The following is a 19384-nucleotide window of genomic DNA, read 5'->3' as shown; positions in this document are numbered from 1 at the left end:
ACAATGTTCAGTTCGAAACATAAAAAAAAACATTTTTAATTATCTTCTGGAAAATGAGATGGTTGGTTTATTCTTTTTCTGAAAGCATAATAAGTTTGAATTTAATTAATAACGTCGAAAAAATATCAACTGAACACTTTTGGTTCCCATTAATTATTTTGCTTTTTATCGAGATTTTTATTTTGCATAGGAATTATGCTGGGAACATTATTTTTGTTCATATTTTTGCATAACGCCAATTCATTTTTGTTTACGGTGAAACCTCGATCAGATGTTTATTTTTATGAAGAGTATGATGAGAAGTCTCAAATAACTGGTCATATGCAGGTTGTGAAAGGCGGGAACATGATGGTTGAGTTTGAAGTGTGTTTCAACTGAAAGTTTTTCGATTTCTTATGAATATTATTCGCAAATCTTTCTTAGATAAAATCACCAAATGATCAAAGTGAATTTTTCTCTCGCTCGTCAAATGAAGTCTTTAACATTACAGCAAAAACATCCGGACTTTATCGTTTTGGATTTTCTTCAAAAGCGGCTTATGGAGAAAAACTTGTGAGTCTGGCATTGGATAAATTTATTCTTGAATCACAATTTGGAGGTTTGAGAAATAATTTTGATTTAAGTTCATGTTTCAAAAAAAAAATTCTTGTAGGAAAGGGCTCTTCTACATTTAACGAAACAGAAAAGTTGGTATATAATCTTGTTGTTGACGTTGACGCGATGGCTTCGGAGCAAGAAAGGTTGCAAATAAGAGAAAGAGCAAGAAGTGAATGTGTGTTCCATTTTGTTCCATTTCAAATGACAAGAGCCTTTGATATTTTGGAAATACTAATTCTTTAGTGAGTAGAAGGACCAGTCGGAGCTTAATCATATGGAGCATTGTTCAATTTTTTGTAGTTGTTGGAGTTTGTCTTTGGCATGCCAAATATTTTCATGACTTGTTCGAAAAACGAGTGTGCATTCTTTGTTAATTTTTGGAAATTTAATATTATTTTCTATAAAATATTATTATTCCATTTAATTTATTAAAAAAATACATATCCTTCATTTCTCCATTCGCAATAACAGTCACATTCAATTTGACACACTTACAATTCACAAAATACACTTTTTGTTTGATTTCTTTCCATTTCCTTGTTTTTATTTGTATGTTTAAGAGATAAAAGTGTTCATGCGTGAATACCTCAAATATCCAACAGAGTTAACATTTAATCTTTTCTTTGTGAAATAAATCAAAGGATTAATTCTCATCATATTTTTGACAATCAGAATAAAACAACAAAAATCGAAGCATTCGTTTAATATCTCAAATGAAATCGCGTTGTTTTTAATTTTTTTGAGGCGACAATTAACAAAGTCTGAAAACAAAAGGCGAAATTACAAATTTTATTTCAGGAAAAAAAGAAAAATAAAATAAAATAAAATAAAATAAAATCAATAAAAACTGTCAAATGAAAATAAAAAATGAAAATTAAAAATTAAAAATAAAAATGAAAATAATAAAATTATTTTCTTTAATAAATAAATATTATTATTATTATTACCATTATTATTTCAATCATTATAAAAATGATCAACGCAACAAGACATATCCCACAGATACAAACAGCATAAGCACAACTAAAACAGATGCTGAAATGACAATCTTCTTATTCTTGTTCTTGTTCTTATCCTTATTCTTATCATTGTTACTATTATTATTATTATTATTAGCTCTTTTTGAACTAATCTGCTTTGTTTTAACTCTTTTGCGACTTATTCCTGTTGAATGTTCATCTTCTTCTCTTTCTCTTTCTCTTTCTTCTCTTTCTCTTTCTCTTTCTTCTTCTTCTTCTTCTCTTTTGTTTTCATTCTTCTTTTCTTCATTCATAACATTTATTGCTGTTGTTGTTGTTGTTGTTGTTCCTTCTTTCTTTCCTTTCTGTTTCTTCCTCTTTTCTCTCTGAAGCTGACTGCTTTCCTCTTTAAATACATACATTTCATTCTCTTTCTCTTTCTCTTCTTTCTCTTTCTCTTTTCCTTTCTCTTTCTCTTTCTCTTTCTCTTTCTCTTTCTCTCCTCCTCCTTCTTGTTTCACATTCATTTCCAATCCGTTCTTCCCCTTTTGTCCAATTGGTTTGTTCTTCTTCTCATTCTTCTTCTGTTCTCCTTCTCTTCCTTCTTCCCTTCCTTTTCTTTCTCCTCCTTCTCTTCCTCCTTCTCTTCCTGTTCCTCTGTCAACAACAGAAGAAGAAGCAGAAGAAGAAGCAGAATCCGAATGCAAGTGATGAATTTCTGATGAAACAGCATTTTTCCCTTTGTTTTGCCTCGTTTTCTTCTTCTTCCCTTTTCCTCCTCCTGCTCCGTCTTCTTTCCCTTTCCTCCTCTCTTCGTCTTCTCCTTCTCCTTCCTCATCTTCTTCATCTTCTCCTTCTCCTTCTTCATTTCTTCCTTCTCTTCCTCCCAATTTCACTGGCTTCTTATTCTTCTTCAATGAAACAGAAGAAGCAGAAGAGGAAGAAGAGAAGGAGATGGTGTCTATGAATGTGTTGTCTGGAAGAGAAGAGGAAGAAGAAGAAGAAGTGGATGATGAAACAGAAGAAGAAGAAGAAGAAGAAAGAGAAGAGGAGGAGGAGGAGGAGGGAGAAGAAGAAGAAGAAGAAGAAGGCTCTTGCAAATGACGAGGAGACAGTTTCATATTCCCTTTTGATTTGACACGAGGAGAATTTTCTGTTTTGTCAGGAAGCGAAGGCAATGCAAAGCCAGACAAAGAAGGAGGAGAAGGAGAAGGAGAAGGAGAAGTGAGTAAAGCAGAAGAAGATGAGGAGGAGGAGGAAGAAGAAGAAGAGAGAGAGGGAGAGGAGGAAGAAGAGGAAGAAGGTGATGTTCCTATTGAAGAAGTTGTTCGAATGCCTTTTGGTGTGTGTTTTGAAGAAGAAGAGGAAGAGGAAGAAGAAGAAGATGCAGAAGCAGAAGAAGAAGGATGAGAGAGGAGAGGAGCGGAATATGAGGTGGAATAAGAAGAGTCCAAAAGCGGACGACGCGAATGAGAAGGCGAATTCAGAGAAGAACGAGAATTGGATCTGGCGATGCCAACAATATTGTTATTATTATTATTATTATTATTATTATTATTCATACTTAACAGCCCACTCGCCGCTGAATGAGGCGAAGCAGAAGCAGGCGAATAAGAGGCAGAAATGACAGGGGCAGCCAGAAGAGGCAGAGAAGAGGTGATTGTCTGCTGGAGATAAGAGGAAAGACGAGGGTGGTGTCTGGGGGATGAGGAAGAGGAGGAAGAGAAGAAGGAGGAAGGAGAAGAGGAAGAAGAGGAGGAAGGAGAAGAAATGGAAGAGGAAGGAGAGGAAGAAGAAGTAATTGACTGTGCTGGATTCGAAAGTGATGAATAATAAGACACAAATTCTTCCATCTCTTCTCTTTCTCTTTCTCCTCTTTCTCCTCTTTCTCTTTCTCTCTCTCCTCTTCTTGTTGGTGTGTTCGTTGATATTCTTGTGTTTGCCAGTGGTTTCGGCTGTATCTTTGGTGTGTGCTGGATAAGAGGTTCAGAAGGGACAGAGACAGAGTCAGAGAGGATGGGTGGTTGTCTGGTGGGAGTGCTGGGGAGAGAGATGAGAGGAGAGGAAGGAGAAGAAGAGGGAGAGGAGGAGGAGGAGGAGGAAAGAGAAGAAGGAGATAGAGTTGAAGGAGAAGAGGAAGAAGAGGAGGATGAAGAAGATGAAGAAGAAGAAGCAGAAGAAGAAGTTGTTGTGCGTGTTTGTCTGGGAGAAGCTAAGAGAGGTGGCTGAGAAGAAGGAATGTTTGATAGAACAGAAAGAGAGTGGGTGTTAGTGGAAGAGGAGGAGTAGGAGGAAGAGGAAGAGGAAGAGGGAGAGGAAGAAGGAGGAGAAGAAGAAGAAGATGATGATGATGAATCAGATGTACTGTCATGTGCATTATGTGCACTATGACTGGCTTTATCTTTATTCTTGTTGTCATTGTTCTTCTTCTTTTGTTGCTGCTTTTGTTGATTGTTTGTGTGTGATGTGTTTGATGATGAAGACAATTGGAAGGTTGGGGGTGTGGTTATAGCAGAAAGAGAGGAGGAAAGAGAAGAGGAAGAGGAAGAGGAAGAGGAAGAGGAAGAAGAAGAAGTTGAATTTTGTGTCTTCTGATTCTCCTTTTGTTGTTTTTCTGTTATCTCTTCCTTTGCATTCTTCTTGTTTTTCTTCTTCTTCTTCGAATTCACATTCGAATTTGCATTCGAATTCATTTTCTGTTCAGCTTCTGCTTTTGTCTTCTGATTGGACTCTGCTTCTTGTTTGTTTTCTGACGTTTGCTTGTCTTTGGGTGTTTTGTTGCTATGTTGTGAAGAAGAAGATGTTGATGAAGAAGATGAAGAAGATGATGAAGATGTGATATTAGAAGAAGAGGAAGAGGAAGAGGAAGAAGATGACATATTCGATGAATCAGAAATCAATGGAACATCATTTTGTGAAGTGTTTTGTTTTCTTTGTTGTTTTTGCTGTTGTGATTGATTTTCTTTTCTGTTTTTTGCTTCTTTTTTATTCTCTTCTTTTCCTTTTTCATTCGTTTCTTTATTTTCCCTATCAGTTTTTTCGCTTTCTTCATTTTTCTTTTCATTTTCTCTTTTCTTCTTCATTTCTTCATCATTGTCTGGTGTATTTGTTTCAATTTGAGTGAGAAGAGGAATATCAGCAGAAGCAGACAATTCAACCAGTGAAATCGTGTCAGCAGCAGAAGACAGAGAAGAAGGAGAGAGAGAAGAAGAGGAAGAGATGGAGGAAGAACAAGAGGAAAGAGAAGATGGAGATGATGTAGACAAAGAAGAAGGAGAGGGAAAAGAAGCAGCCAAGCTTTGAAGAGAAGAAGGAGAAGAAGAAGAGGAAGAAGAAGAAGAACTTTGTTGTGTTTCATTCTGCAACTGCATTTGTGTCTGAGAAGGTTGCTCAAACACAGTTAGCTGAGGAATGGCAAGAGGGCTTTGAGAAGAGTGGGGGAAAGAAGGTGTTAAGACCGTGTATGACGATTGGATAGCCTGGAGGGTGTTCAGTGAAGGTGTGTAGAATGAAGGAGAGGAAGAAGAAGAAGTGACTGAGAGTGCTGACTGGAAGGGAGAGATGGAGGAGGAAGGAGAAGAAGCAGAGGTGGATGGTGATGAGGAAGAAGAAGAAGAAGACAATGACGAAGAAGATGATGCTGATGCTGATGACGATGATGAAAGAGAAGAATCAGAAGTTGGCATCAGCATATCAGGAAGAGCAAAGGAAGTGGGTTGAATAGAAGACATGAATGATGCATGTGCAAAGGAGGAGAAAGAGCCCATGTGCAATGATTGAACAAGAGAAGGTGATGACTGCACTGAAGGAGGGAGCAACGAGAATGGCTGAGAAGAAGGCGAAAGAGAAGGAGAAGGGCTCAGCTCGTCAACTGTGCCTGTGCGTGTTCTTTCGCTGGATGTGTGCAGCATGTTGAACACAGAACCAGGCGTGCCTCTGCTCCTTCTGCTTTCATCTGCTTCGTTTCCTCCATTCACTCCACTTCCTCCTCTTCCATTCACTCCTTCGGTGTTTGAATGTGCGGAAGCCGAAAGGCCCAGCGGAGACTGCTGGAAGGAAGGCGTGCTCTGTGCTGGTGTGGACACACAGGAGTCGAAGTATGGCGAGTCAGTGAGGTTGTCTAGACCAGGCGGTGGCATGATCGCATCTTCACTTTCATCTTCGCCATCTTCGTCTGCACCTCCTTCGCGAAGCGGCATTGAGCCACCTGCGTTCTCAGAGTTTTGAGTGCTTTCCATTGGCTCTTCGTTGGAAGCCCTTTCGTCACCGTCGCAGGATTTCTCTGAGTGCATCAAGTTTGTAGGATGTCTTACATATGGTTGGCTTGGTACAGCGCCTTGTAGTTGTTGTGGGGGAGAAGACGAAAATACAGCGAAAGAGGGTGGAAGTGTACGTGACGCTGAAGAAAAGGGTGCTGATGGAGTGAATGTTGAATCAAAATCAGAGTATGAAATAGGCCTCTCCAACGTCGAAGGAGACAAAGCAGAAAGAGGTGTATGAGGATCAAGAATTGAAGAAGTTGAACGAAACGCTGTTGTTTCCCATCCGGGTGTATCAAAAAATAAAGCAGGTTGCGTTTCTTGCGAAAATCTTCCATCTGAGGTAAGTGGAGTGGATAATGTTTGAATGTGATGTGGACTTTGAGCATCAAGACTAACTCGATCATTCAAAGCGTTTAAATTAGTAAATGCTGAAACATCGTCTAGTAATTCCAAATGCTCTGAAGAATGAGAATTTGTTAGCGTTCGTTGATTGCTTTCTTCTGTTGTTTGTAATAAGCTTGAATAACTTTGATGAGGCTGATTTAATGAAGTTATTGGAGTTTCTCTGTAATATGATGTTTGAAACCCTGCTGGAGTCGAAGGAAAGTGAAGATAAAATGAATCTTGAAATGAAGAATCTTCGTTTTGTGGAGTCATAAAATTGTGTTCTTCAAGATCCTGTGAATTTTCATTTGAATGGAGTTGTTGTTGAACTAAACCGTTATTGTGTGATTGTCCCTCAATCAAATTTATTAAAATCAATAATATGAACATCTCTCCGCATACAAATAACAAATTCCTTTTAATATTCGAGATATAACTCATATAAAAGGAAATAAAGAAAATGATGGTTCAGATGTGATCAAAATACCATTTTTAGATAAAAAAGAAGAAGTTATTTTTCATTTCTGAATAATTGGCAAACAGATATTTCTTGTCAAAAAAGGATTATTTGTTAATATATATATTTAATCTAAAATAATGTGTGATTATATGTTAAAAATTTCATCTGTTATGCATAGGAAATTTTTTCTTTTTTGTTAAAATAGGGTTGAACCAAAAGGTATTCTTTTTTGTTTTATCTGTTACAGCTAATTGTAATAAAAGAGCCTTATAATTCGATAAAATATCCCAAGGAGAATGTCATAGGAAATATTATTTACTACATTTGTTTGATTGTAATTTATATTGTGGTTTTTGTCGTCGGAATGATAATTAGAGGAATTACAAAAGAAACTGTTGTTAATCTAAATGAGAAGGAGGATGAATTTTTTGTTTTATCTGAACCAGATTATTCAAGTCATGTTTGTCAAATACTTTTCGTATTATTTTTAAAATTTCAAACTTTGCTCAATAGATTGAGCTTGTTGGTGGTTGCCATGTCATTGCAGGTAAATTTCCAGAGGAAAATATGCTTGTAAGTGACGTGAAGGAGATATATGATTTGTCCGATTTGCCAACACCTATTTTCACAAACTACAAAAGTAGAATTCTTATTGATGTAACTAATCCAACGACTTGCCCTTTGGAAGTTAATTGTTTGAGAGATAAAAAGTATTTGCAAACTCAAAATATCCCAGCAGGCTTCACAGGAGTAATTGCGTTTAACACGTCACATGGTGAAAATCTTATAACTGCCACTTCTTCAACAAATGCTTGTTCTCTTCCTTCTACGACTGTTAGGATCGAAAATGGAGTGTGTTGTTTAATTTTTTGTGTTATATTTTTTTGAAAAAAAATATATCATTTGATTTGATTTTTAATACAAAATTGGTTTATGTTTTATAAAGACAATGGATATGGAGACTGTGGATGAAATTGACTGTCCAGACAACATTTGCACATTTTATGGATTTTATTTTATTCAAAAGACTGACGATGCATCAGAATGTTATGCAATATCACATCAAGTGTGTTATTTACCTTTTTTTTTTTTTTTTTTTTTTTTTTTTTTTTGTGTGTTCATCTGAAAAGATTATTTCAAATTATACTTTTTTTTGTCAAATTTTCTTTTGTTTTCTTTTCTTTAATAAATAATTCCAATGATATCTCATTGACTTCATTCCTCTTCCATTCCGCAGAGTATCTTTCCTGTTCCTGTGTTCCTTTGGGTGTGGGTTGTGCTGTGTATTCCTCTGATGATACACACCTTTGTGCTTATTTACCCTCCCAATCCTTGTGTCAGATGCCTTCGTAAACGCAATCAGAAGATAAAAACAAGCTGATTTTAATTTGCTTTGTTTTTGATTCAAAACATTTCATTTGATATTCATTTCTTCACATTTTGTATGTGTTTATGTGATTTTGTTATTAATATTATTTTCAGTTTGAAATTTTTCAGTTTATTTTTCAATCATTTCATTTGTCTTTATTTCTTTTTATTTTTTATTTTATTTTATTTTATTTTGGTGAATTGAAAATGAGAAGCAATTTCGTGTGACAGCATTTCAACAGAAATCTCACAAAATTTAAAAGTAAAAAAAAGAAGAAAGAAGAAAAGAAACAGTTTGAGCAAATAATAATAATAATAATAAGCTCTTCTAATGGCATCATCAAAATAAACAAAAATTAAAACTAAAATTAAATTAATAAAATAAGATAAAGTGATGTTTTAACGCAAAACTTGAGGCAAAAAAGAATTGGATAAACATGAGCAAACGAAGTCAAACAAGTGCAATTCAAACAGAAAATGAAAGAATGAGAAAGAGGAAAGCAACATGGCGCTGTTATTGTGAGGTGGAAAATGAGGTGTGGTTGTTTCATTTAAACGGCAAACAAAAAATTATCGCAAGTGGAAATGAACTTCTTAATCGTCTTCTTCTCCTTCTTCTTCTCTTTCTCCTTCATCATCCTCTTCTTCTTTGTCTTCATCATCTTCTTGTTTTTCTTCTTCTTCCTCTTCTTCGCTTCTGCCTCTTCCTTTCCTTCCATTCTTCTTCTGTTTCCTTTGCGGTTCATCGCTTTCTTCTTCACTTCTATTATCATCATCATCTTCTTCTTCTTCTTCTTCTTCTTCACTTTCTGTCTCATTCCTTCTGTTGCTTCTCTTCTTTGATCTCGGCTCATCATCATCTTCATCATCTTCTTCTTCTTCTTCTGTTCTGTCTCTCTCACTTTCACTTCTTTCCTTATCATTATCTTCTTCCTCTTCCTCTTCCTCATCCTCATCTTCTTCTTCTTTGCTGCTTCTCTTCCCTCCTTTCTTCTGTGCCTTTCCTTTCGCTTTCCTTCCAGCTGCATTTCTCTCTTCTGACTCTTCTTCTGATTCATCTTTGAAATCTGACTCATTTTCTTCATTATCATCATCATCTTCTTCTTCTTCTTCTGAATCTTCTGCCTTTTTCTGCTTGCTTCTCTTTTTCTTTCCTCCCTCTTCTTCTTCTGATTCTTCTGATTCTTCTGATTCTTCGTCTTTTTCATCATCTTCTTCTTTCTCCTTCTCATCTTCCGAGTTTGATTCATCTCTTTCCTTCTCTTCCTCTTCTCCTTCTCCTTCTCCTTCTCCTTCTTCTTTCTTCGTCTTTTCCTCTCCCTCTACACTTTTCTCTTTTCCTTCTCCATCTTCTTCTCCTCCTTTCACTTTGTCTTCTTCCTTTGCCTCTCCTTTCGTTCCTCCCATCGCCTTCTTCTTCCCCTCCCTCAGAACCACCTTCTCCTTCTTCCTCTTCCTCTCCTCCTTCCAATTCTTCGGATCGCTCGGCTTCGTCAGCTTCTTCACCCTTTCTTCCCTCTCCTTCTTTTTCTCCTCGTCCACCGCAAATGTTATCGTCTCCTGCACATAATGCCCAAACTGATTCAGCCTCTCCCTCTTCCTCCTCTGCTCCTCTTTCTCTCGCTGATACTTCGTCTTCTGCATCTTGTCTTCTGACTCCATCAAAAGCGCAAACCGGGTCTTCGCCTGCATATAGGTCAGCTGCTGCGTCTCTTCCTCATACGCCTTCCTCTGCTGCTCCTCTTCCTCTTTTCTCTTCTTCTTCTTCTCTTCCTCTTTCTTCTTCATCTCCTCTTCCACTTTCTTCTCAAACTGCTTCAGTTCATTAAAGTCCATAGGCTTCAGCTGTTCTTGAATCACCTTCTTCTTCTCTTCCTCCGCTTTCCTCTTGTTCTCCTTCTCTTTCTCCTCAAATTGCTCTGCCATCTGCAAATAAAGGGGTGTCTTCCTCTTCTTCTTCTCCTCGCTCTCTTGCCTTGCCAGCTCCTCCATCAGCTTCCTCCTCTCCTCTGCCTCCTTCTTCCTCTTCGCTGCTCTTTCTTCCCTCTCCTTCTTAATCCTCTCCTGCCGTTCTGCCTCTTCTTTCTTCCTCTTCTCTGCTGCTTCATTCAATTCTTTCTCCAGCGCCTCCATCTGCTTCCTTTCACTCTCTTTTCTCTTCTTCTCCCTCATCGCCTTCTCCAGCTGAAACTGCTTCAGCCGCTGCAGCGTCTTCTGCACATTCTCCAGCTCTTCCTTCGCTGCTGTCTGAATGTCTGCATTGGAAATAGCAGCAGAAGCAGAGGCAGAAGAAGAAGAAGAAGAAGTAATATTTGTCGAATAGAACGGAGAAATAGCACGTGGCTGTTTTGAGACAGAAGAAGAAGAAGAAGATGTGATGCGCTTCGGAGAAATGCCTTGTGAGGGAGACGGAGTGCGAGCATGAGAAGAAGGAGACAGATGCATTGGAGAGGTGATTGCTGATGAAGCAGAAGAAGAAGAGGAAGAAGAAGAGGAAGAAGAAGAAGATGATGATGATGATGATCCGCTTCCAGAAGGGGTTCTTTTGAGAGGAGGAAGTGCTCCTTTGTTGGCAGTCAGCGCAGAAGTCGAGTTTGTGTTTGAATGTGCACCGCATCTGCAGTCTCTTCCATGTCCCTCTTTCGAACTGGCATTTCTTGCTGGCTCTGCAAAACTCCTCTCTTCTGCATTTGCTTCTGTCCCTTGCTCATTCGTCTCTTTGTTCCCTCCTCTCTCTTCCTGTTTGCTCCCTGCTTTTTGTGCTTCTTTTGTCTTTCCAGCAGATTTCTGTGCATTTGGTGCATTTGGATGAGCATGTGCTGTCGGCGAAGAAGAAGCAGGGCGGATGAGTTGCCTCGACAGCTCTGCATAAATCTTCCTCTTCTCTGCCCTCCGCTCAATCAGCTTCTTCCGCTCGATCTCTTTGCTGTCTGCCACACCCTGCTCACTCAGCCTCGCCCGCTTCGATGGACTCACTTCTGCCTCAACAACCGCCTTCTTCTTCGAAATACGCTCTTTCAGCTGCGCTGACGACAAGATGCGGTGCGGATGGCGCTTCAAGGCAGCACTGATAAGCTCATCGTCAAACTCATACGAAAGACATTCCTCTTCTTCACCTTCCTCTGCTTCTCTTTTTTCTTCTTCGCCCTCTGTTTTTGCTTCTTCTACTGCTCCTTCTTCCTTTTTGACTGCTTCATTAGTCTCTTTTGTTTCAGTCTTTTCTTCTGGTTTAACTTCTTTCACTCCGTTTTCAGTCTGTTTGTCGCTTCCTTCTTGTGCTTCTTCATTTGCTTCTCCTTCCTTTTTCTCCTCATTCTGTTCTGTCGACACTCCTGCTTCTTTTTCTTCTGCCTTTCTCGTTTTCTTTCTTCTGACAACTTTCACTAATTCTCCGTTTCTCCGTTCCCCTCCTTTCTGCTCCTCAGTCTTTTCTGCTCCTTCTTCCAATTCTCCTTTCTTCGCCAGTTCTGTTTGAGAACTGCTCAGTTTCACAGATTCCCTCAGCATTCCTCTCCCTCCTTCCTTCCCTTCCTTCCTCTTCTTCTCTTGCTGCTGCTGCATCACCTTCTTCACCAGTGCGTCCACATCCTTCCACGCCGTCTCCACCTCTCTCTCGCACAGCCGCTCCACCAGAAACGACGGGATCTCCTGGTACTCTCCCTTCCTCCCCAGCCGCTCCTGCCGCCTCACGGACACATTCAGGTCGCACTGGCCCCGCAGTGAGAGGCCCAGTGAAAGCGCCTCGTTCAGAAAGCCCTCGTGCAAAGAGGCAGACGACGTGGCCAGCTGGTCGAGCTCCGTCGCGATGTGCTCCAGCGTCGCCGACTCTTCAGACAGAAGCAGCGCATACTCTTCCCACCGCTGCTTCGCGCTGCGCGCCTCTGAAAACTCCTCCTTCCGCCTGTGGAACTGCTCTTTTTCTTTCTCAATACGAGACACTTTCTGAAGCTCTGTGATGACAGACTTCCTCTCGGCTGCTTCTTTCAACAGGCGTTTCTTTTCTTCCTCTGCTCGGTACATGTAATGGAACAGTTGCACAGATGCTGATTCCAAATGGCGCTTGACATATTCCTCGATTGTCTTTGGTTGTGGTTCGGGTTCTGGCTTTAGCGATTGATCACCTTCTCCAATGTTGCCCATTTTTCCCTGTGCTCGTAACTCTGAAAGCTTGGAAAGTTTCTCTTCTCTGTGTTTCTCAATCTCTTCCTTTGCTTTTTGAGATTTTTCGTGCTTTTTTTTCAAAATTGAATCTATTTTTGACGCAACTGCATTAATATCATCTTGGACTTTTGAAACATCATTTGAAGATGTAATTTTCTTTGGTTCCTCCTTTTCAACTTGGGATTTATCTTCTTTTTTACCTTCAGCATTTTCTTTCTGGTTTTGAAATGGTTGTTTCTCTTCATTTTTTGGAGTTGTTTTGGCTTCTGCCATTTGTTGTACATTTTTTTCTTTCGGAAGATATGGAGGCTTCAAAATCTCTTCCTCAGCTTTTGCCTGTTTTGCTTGTTGTTTTGGATTTGGAGCTTGTTGTGGAGGATTTGTTGATTTAGGCAATTCTTGTTGTACTTTAACTTCATCAGAATTTGCAGGTGCCTATTTGTTCGTTATATATTAATTAATATAAATTAAAGAAGTTAATATATTTGAAAATTTATGGTAACAATATAAATTATTATCATTTAAAAATATTGTTAAAACCATTGGTTCCACTTCCTTAGAAGTAGATTTAGCCTTTGGCAATGAAGCAGATACTGTTGGGATTTTAGCACTTGAACTTTGTTTCGGAAGTACTTTTTGTGAAGTGGAGTTTATAGAAGTTTTTCTATTCATAAACCGTTTTCTTACAATAACGGGTCACTTTTTGATCAATTATTTCTGAAAGAATTGATTGTATTCATTTTCAAAGAAAAAATGTTACACAAAAAAATCATAAAGATGAAATGAAAATATAAATTAAAAAAATAAAAGAAAAGAAAAAATAATTGCCAACACAAACAAAAATGTCGCATTCATTCAAAGATGCAGACTGAAGTGATAAATCCATTTTTGGTCACTTCAAAGATAACTCCACAAGCAAAGCCAAAAGAATATGAAGTGCCAAAAGGATGAACGGTCGAGGGGCGTGAATTGACTACAGGGGCAGGAAGGGTTTTAGATGCTGAAAAGCAAATCAGATCATCTCTATGAGATAATTCTGTTATGACTGTATCAGATTTCGACTCAGATGGAGAGCAAGACGAAGACTGCTTTTCTTTCTCAGATTTCTTGCCTTTGTTTTCTCTTCCTCTGTCGCTGTCGCTGTCACTTTCTCCTTCTTCTTCTTCTTCTTCTTCTCTTTCGCTGTCATCTCTCTCTCCTGCTTTCCCCCACTCCACCACAAAGCCGCACTTTGAGTACACGCAGAAGTCCGGGTGGCCAGGCAAGTTGCTGTGCAGGATGATCTTCTGCACACGCTGTGTTGCTCCGCTGAAGTAGACATCGATGCCATAGCGGAAGTAGTTGTAGAAAAACGACGGGGAGAGCGAGGCATTTGAATCCTCTGAGATCGGAGCACTGCCAATGGAAAGCGGAGAAAGAAGAGCAGAAAGAGAAATAGCGGCTCCTTTTCCTTTGGCAACTGGCGCAGCAGAGTGCGTTGCATGTGGTACAAATGGTGCAAAGCCGCTATCTTTTTGTTTCTCCTGCTTGCCCTCGTCTTCGGCACTTCGCTTATCTGCACGCTCCTTCTCTTTCTCTTTCCAGGCTGAATGTGACTGTTGATTTGGTGGGACATATGAACGATCAGGCGCTCCAAGAAATGTTACGACTGTTTGCAACGTGTCTCCAAGAAGAATGCATGGTGTGTTCATTGGGATATTTTTTGATTTTTCTGATCCAGAAATCATTTCTTCATTAAAAAAGACTCCAACTCCTGGCTATTTAATTGATATTAATATCACATCAGTTAATAAAAAAAAAATAAAAATAAAAATAAACATGTATATGAATATGAACATACGACAACTCTCACTCGCGGTGAAGCAAGCTTATCAGGGCGTGAAGCTTTCATTATCATGGATGTGCATAAAGGAGATATTCCTTTTGAAGTTGTAACGTTGAAATTCATTCCTTCATAATCACTATGAAACTCTGGGGGAATATAAAACATAAAAGACAAATTTGGATATGGAAGTTCATAAATGTTGCTTTCTTTATCTAATTTTCCCAAAATGGTTCTTCGAAAAAGAAGATAAACTAAATCCATTGTAGTCTCGCATGCAGGACCCGAAAAAACATTGTCTGTTAATTTCAATTTTAACATATAATCAAATACATTTTTATGATTAAATACACTGAATAAAATATAGAAAGAAAATTTCAATACTTTCATATGAAAGAGTTACTGCTTTAGGTTCTGTAACAACAATTCGAACAAGGACTTGAGACACGCTATCAAATTCGAGCCTAATTCCTTCTTTTCTTAGAAAAAATATCAACGGAACAGCAAATGGTGCTTCTTCATGATAAATAATGTTGCATGATTGAATATCCGGATTTCGCTGAATACTCATGTGGGCCTCATACACTGTCATGCCAATTTGAAATGGTCCTATTGACCGTTTATCCAGGTCAACATCCCAAGCAGCCATGAAACAAAGCGAACCCAAAAATTTAACCCATTATTAAATAATGATTACTAAACAAAATTGTAAAATGCAAATACCTTTGCAAATCTTAAAATAGCAAAAGATAAAAACAAAAAAATATATCTAATATGTAATATTGGCAAAACGTCAATGTTGTTTTTTCTTTTGTTGTCGAGTATTATTTCTGATATTATTCTTATCAGAAACACTTTTTGAATTTTTGTTTATTTTTTCGTTTTCCGAAACAACAGAAGATGTCTTCAATTCAATTCCTTCAACTTCTGATTTTCTATTAAATTTATTTGCTTTTTCAACTTCTGGATTTATTTCTGGCATTCGAAGTTTATTAATGGTTCCTCTCGCATTGACAAGTGAATCCATAAGTTGATCAAAGAATGTATATGGATCAAATGGTCGAGAAATGTTCTCATGGAATATAAAAATTTGAACAAGCGGAGAATGAATAAACGCAAATGGAATTGATACAATATGCAGAAGAAGTGGGACCGCATCTTTCATGAAATATGTCATAACACCAGTTCCTATTGATCCAAGAAATAGTCGCTTAACATGCTTTATCAACTCGTCCACATCATATTCTTTGAGACTCTTTAAGCATTTTTGCTGGAAACTGGAAAAGAAAAAAGAATTCAGAAAATAATCAAAAAAGAAGAGCATACAAATAAGATACAACTGTTGGTATGTTTTTTTCTTTATCATCTTCTTTTTTCATTTGAAAATACATGTATATATATCCACATAAAACAAGAATTTGCAAAACGAAAAATGAGACAAATAATCTAAGTCTCATAGAAGGTTCATCCCAGTTGACCTTTGAATATATAATTGAATGCATAAGAGGTGTAAGAAAAAATCTTCCAATTATTCCTTCCATTTTTTAAATAATAAGAATAAAAATTGGAAATTATTTGACAAATAATTTGATGGTTTAATTGATCTGCATATTCCAAAAGTCGGCTGGCACTGAAATTTCTGAAAAATGCGTGCAAAGGTATATAAATGTGATCATTGATTTTTGATGATGTTTTTTGAAATATAGATATATTCTTTTTTGTTTTGAATCGGTGAGGATTTTTATTTTTGATTTTTTGAAGTAATTTTCTTTATTTTTTTCCATTTTGTATTTCAGTGGAGAAAGAAGCGTATGCGCCGTTTGAAGAGAGCACGAAGAAGATTGAGAGCAAAGTCAAAATAAAATAACTTCTTTTTGACTTCTTTCAAATTATTTCCGGCTCTTAGCAGATGATTGTTGAGAAATTTCAAATGATTTTTATGAAAATTTATTTCATAAATAATGACTTGACAACATCTTTGGAATTGCATTTGCCGATTTGCTCGTAGATAATGAAAATGATGTTGTATTTAATGAAATTTAAATGATTTCATTTCGATTTCTATAACAAAGATTGATAATGAAAAAATTGTGTTATTCGTCTGCCATTTTTTAATGAGAAAGAAGATAATGAGTATTTAAATGATGTATTCAGTTTTAATTTGAAAATTGTTAAGAAAAATGAATATCCATTCTTTTTTCGTTGAATGAAATTGATTTCAAGCAAAGAAAATGATAATTATTAGAAAATAAAATAATTTTCGCAAAAGTGTATTGTTTTATTATTTTTGAAGCGTTTTTAAAAATGAATCTTTTTTTGTTTGTTTGTTTGTTTGTTTGTTTGTTTGTTTGTTTGTTTGTTTGTTTGTTTGTTTGTTTGTTTCATAAATTTTGTTTCATTTTGCACTTTCAATTTCTTTTCTCATATTTTTTTTCTCAAAAGAATTTAAGATTTTTAATGATGCAATAGTGGAAAAAGTTCACAATGAATTGTTATTTTTTTTCTTAAATACCAACAATCTGTGACTCATCATTAATTATTCAAACAGGTAAACTTATTATTCGAAATTATTCAAATTGAGTATTTTTCAACATAAAAATTTTTTGTGATAAATTGGTTTTTAGCCGAGTTTCGGAAAGTGACAAAAATATAGTATTTTTTCATTATTTATAAAAAAAAATTAAAATTTAAGTCCCGATTATTTTTATTTGCTAATAAATATGAGAATTTCTGATTTTTCTGAAAAAAAATTTTCCACCTTGAAATCGGATGGTTAAAGAATTATTTCACCTCACATTGTTTATTTTCACTTTATTCGACTACAATATGCTATTTGAATCAATCTTAGATGCTGAAAACAAAAAATATTATCATTAGAATCAATCTTCAAAGACGCTTTCAGAATTCTTCTTTAATATTTTGTTGATCTTTTGATTCTTTTTTAATTTCAAAAAAATTTTTTTGGTTGAACAATGTGTGATCAAACAATGTGAAAGAAATAAATAAAAAAATTATCTAATTTCCATGATGATGATTTATTTTTGAAAAATCAGAAATTTTCATATTTATCAGCAAATAAAAATTTTAGTGGCTAAAATTCTAATTATTTTATTAATAATGAAAAAATATGGGTGATTGTTTTTGAAATCATAACTTTTTTCGGGACATTGATTTTTCAGATGTTGTTTATCATTGGAACGAGATTTTGAATTCAAATTGTTGAATTATCACACTTTTATTAAAAACAAAAGTTTTTTTTCTCAAATAAAGATAATGATGTTTTTTTATAAGCCGTTACATTTTTCAGTATTCTTTTGTTGATACTCAAGGGATATTTTCGAACCGAAATTTTTGAAAGAAAAAATATTTTTTCATAAATAATCACACATATAAATTTTTATCACTTTCCGATACTCGCACAAAAACCAAATTTTTTTTTACAAAATTTTCTATAAATAAAAACTCAACAAAAATTATTTTGAATAAGAAGTTTCCAAATTTGAACGGAAAATGGTGAATATAACATAAATTGGGTGATTCTTTTTGATTTCATATTTTTCCTAACAAAATATTCGAATCAATAATTTGTCACAAATCCCAAGAAATCAATCTTATGTTAATATTGAAATCTTCAATGTGCTTCTCTGTCTTTCAATGACAATATGAATCTGATGGACAACAAATTGAAAGCATGTGACACTTTTTTTCAGAATTCTTTTGCAAATAACTGCGGATAAGAAAATTACACTTATTCCGAAAAAAACGTTCGATTTCAAAAATAATCACCCATTTATTGATTTAATATTGCACGGCATTTCATATATAACTTTATTTTTTACAAGAAAGCATATATTTTTGTGAGAAAACAAAATGTTTGAGGCACTTTTAGGTGGAAGAGTGATTCTTTTTAAATTGTCGAATAGGGTCTTCTTTTTTATGGGACTTTTTCCTTAATTGGCACTTTTTTTTGTTTTTGCTTGCAAAATGTCGAGAAATGAGAAGGAGTTTTCAGCATTTTAAAAATCCTTTTCAACAAGTTGAATTCTATTTATTTACTGTTTTCATTTTTTATTAACGATTTTTACACATCGAGAAATTTCGTTTTTTTGTTAAATTTAAAAGTACTTTTTCTAGCCAACTGGGAATCGCTCAAGAAATTGGGGACATGTTTTATATAGCATTTGCTTCGAACTATTAATCTTTAAAATCTTTTTTTTCACAAACACTTTTTTCTTGATTTTTTCGCATTTCAAAATTTCATCAACATGATAACACAAAACTGTTCATTTCTTAATTTATATAATGAAATGAAAAAAAAAATGTATATGTAATGAAAAACAAATACTTTTATAATAAAGAAAAATGAACAAACAACCATTGATGATTTGATTTTTTATTTTTTAAAAAAAATGATGATAATTTGAACAATCAGAGATAATAAAAAACATATGGAAGAGATGAGCATTGTCTGTTCACAATTCACCAAATTTTCAGATTTGAAAGTTCATGGAAATACAAACATGTCTTTGATCAAATTGAAAGAACAAAATTAATAAATATTTCATAAAAGTTATCACAAAGAAGATTATCATCTTGAGGGAACTTTATTTTTGTAATAAAAGATATACTGGCTGTTCATTAATAATTTTTGAGACATTTAAAGAACACATTTGACTCTCAATGATTTGTGTTTCAATGAATTTGAAGAGCCCAGATAATCATATGAGTCAAGTTTTCATCATTTCTTATCTTCCTCTTTCGCTGTTTCAAAAATTGTTTTGATTGTTTTCTCAAATATGTTGATTCACAAAAAGAAAAGAATGATTCAGGCATTTTTCTGGGAAATGAAATTCATTGTTTCTGTCGAATTTCAATTTATTGTTGTGTTTGTTTTCATGAAAATGAAATGAAAAAAATATAACTGAAAAAACGATTGTGAAATATGTGTGTGAAAACACAATGAAGATTTAATAATTTTGAAGATTATTTTATTAACATAATGAAAAGATCACACATTCCGCTCTCAGAAAAGTCATCACAATCATTCATTCATACACATAAACAAAAGGCTTTGCAAAAATTGTGATTTTCTGAATACACACATAAAAACAAAACAATCAGATGAACTTTTCAAGAAAGAATTTCTTTTAAAAATAGATTTTTTTGAAATCCTTTTGAATACATACACAAACACACAAATGAGTTTCGAAATGAATATTAAATCAGAAAACCGAATTCAAAAAAATGAAGATAAATCTTAACATTCCACAAGAGAAATGTTTTCCCAAATATCTCAATATCATCATCATCTCTTCTTTTTCAAATGTGTCTCATTATCCCAAAAATGAAACCTTCACATGTTGCACAAGAA

General features: G+C 35.5%; 4 protein-coding genes across 4 annotated transcripts; 2 read left to right on the top strand and 2 right to left on the bottom strand.

The window, feature by feature from the left end:
* The first annotated feature begins 151 nt into the window (after positions 1 to 151).
* On the top strand, positions 152 to 1308 carry MONOS_12436 (putative p24 family protein beta-1). Its single transcript, XM_067865055.1, has 5 exons — positions 152 to 363; positions 424 to 598; positions 653 to 772; positions 841 to 953; positions 1069 to 1308. The coding sequence occupies exons 1-5, from the start codon at positions 196 to 198 to the stop codon at positions 1081 to 1083; spliced, it is 591 nt and encodes a 196-aa protein (XP_067726294.1). The 5' UTR covers positions 152 to 195; the 3' UTR covers positions 1084 to 1308.
* Positions 1309 to 1573: 265 nt separating this feature from the next.
* On the bottom strand, positions 1574 to 6592 carry MONOS_12435 (uncharacterized protein; the record flags this gene model as incomplete). The annotated part of the gene is made up of 1 exon (XM_067865054.1): positions 1574 to 6592. The coding sequence occupies one exon, from the start codon at positions 6590 to 6592 to the stop codon at positions 1574 to 1576; it is 5019 nt and encodes a 1672-aa protein (XP_067726293.1).
* A 106-nt stretch (positions 6593 to 6698) lies between these two features.
* Positions 6699 to 8346, top strand: MONOS_12434 (uncharacterized protein). Its single transcript, XM_067865053.1, has 6 exons — positions 6699 to 6801; positions 6868 to 6881; positions 6926 to 7122; positions 7176 to 7514; positions 7609 to 7728; positions 7900 to 8346. Coding segments are annotated over exons 1-6 (816 nt in total). The 5' UTR covers positions 6699 to 6799; the 3' UTR covers positions 8044 to 8346.
* Positions 8180 to 12881, bottom strand: MONOS_12432 (uncharacterized protein). The gene is made up of 2 exons (XM_067865052.1): positions 12732 to 12881; positions 8180 to 12626 (listed from the first exon to the last, which is right to left on the bottom strand). Exons 1-2 carry the CDS (start codon positions 12861 to 12863, stop codon positions 8625 to 8627), a joined length of 4134 nt encoding a protein of 1377 aa, XP_067726291.1. The 5' UTR covers positions 12864 to 12881; the 3' UTR covers positions 8180 to 8624.
* Between the last annotated feature and the right edge of the window lie 6503 nt (positions 12882 to 19384).

This window comes from Monocercomonoides exilis (genome assembly GCF_001643675.1).
Source record: "Monocercomonoides exilis strain PA203 chromosome Unknown scaffold26-1319188, whole genome shotgun sequence".
Taxonomy (NCBI): domain Eukaryota; phylum Preaxostyla; order Oxymonadida; family Polymastigidae; genus Monocercomonoides; species Monocercomonoides exilis.
Note: the sequence above shows the minus strand (reverse complement) of the source record. Positions and strands in the feature narration are given on the sequence as shown.

Coding starts and splice junctions, on each gene's coding strand:
- MONOS_12436 (XM_067865055.1), top strand. CDS start 196: ATGCTGGGAACATTATTTTTGTTCATATTTTTGCATAACGCCAATTCA. Junction 599..652: donor TCTTGAATCACAATTTGGAG/GTTTGAGAAATA, acceptor AAATTCTTGTAG/GAAAGGGCTCTTCTACATTT. Junction 773..840: donor AGAAAGAGCAAGAAGTGAAT/GTGTGTTCCATT, acceptor CTAATTCTTTAG/TGAGTAGAAGGACCAGTCGG.
- MONOS_12434 (XM_067865053.1), top strand. Junction 7,123..7,175: donor AACCAGATTATTCAAGTCAT/GTTTGTCAAATA, acceptor TTTGCTCAATAG/ATTGAGCTTGTTGGTGGTTG. Junction 7,729..7,899: donor GTTATGCAATATCACATCAA/GTGTGTTATTTA, acceptor TCCATTCCGCAG/AGTATCTTTCCTGTTCCTGT.
- MONOS_12432 (XM_067865052.1), bottom strand. CDS start 12,863: ATGAATAGAAAAACTTCTATAAACTCCACTTCACAAAAAGTACTTCCG. Junction 12,627..12,731: donor CTAAGGAAGTGGAACCAATG/GTTTTAACAATA, acceptor ACGAACAAATAG/GCACCTGCAAATTCTGATGA.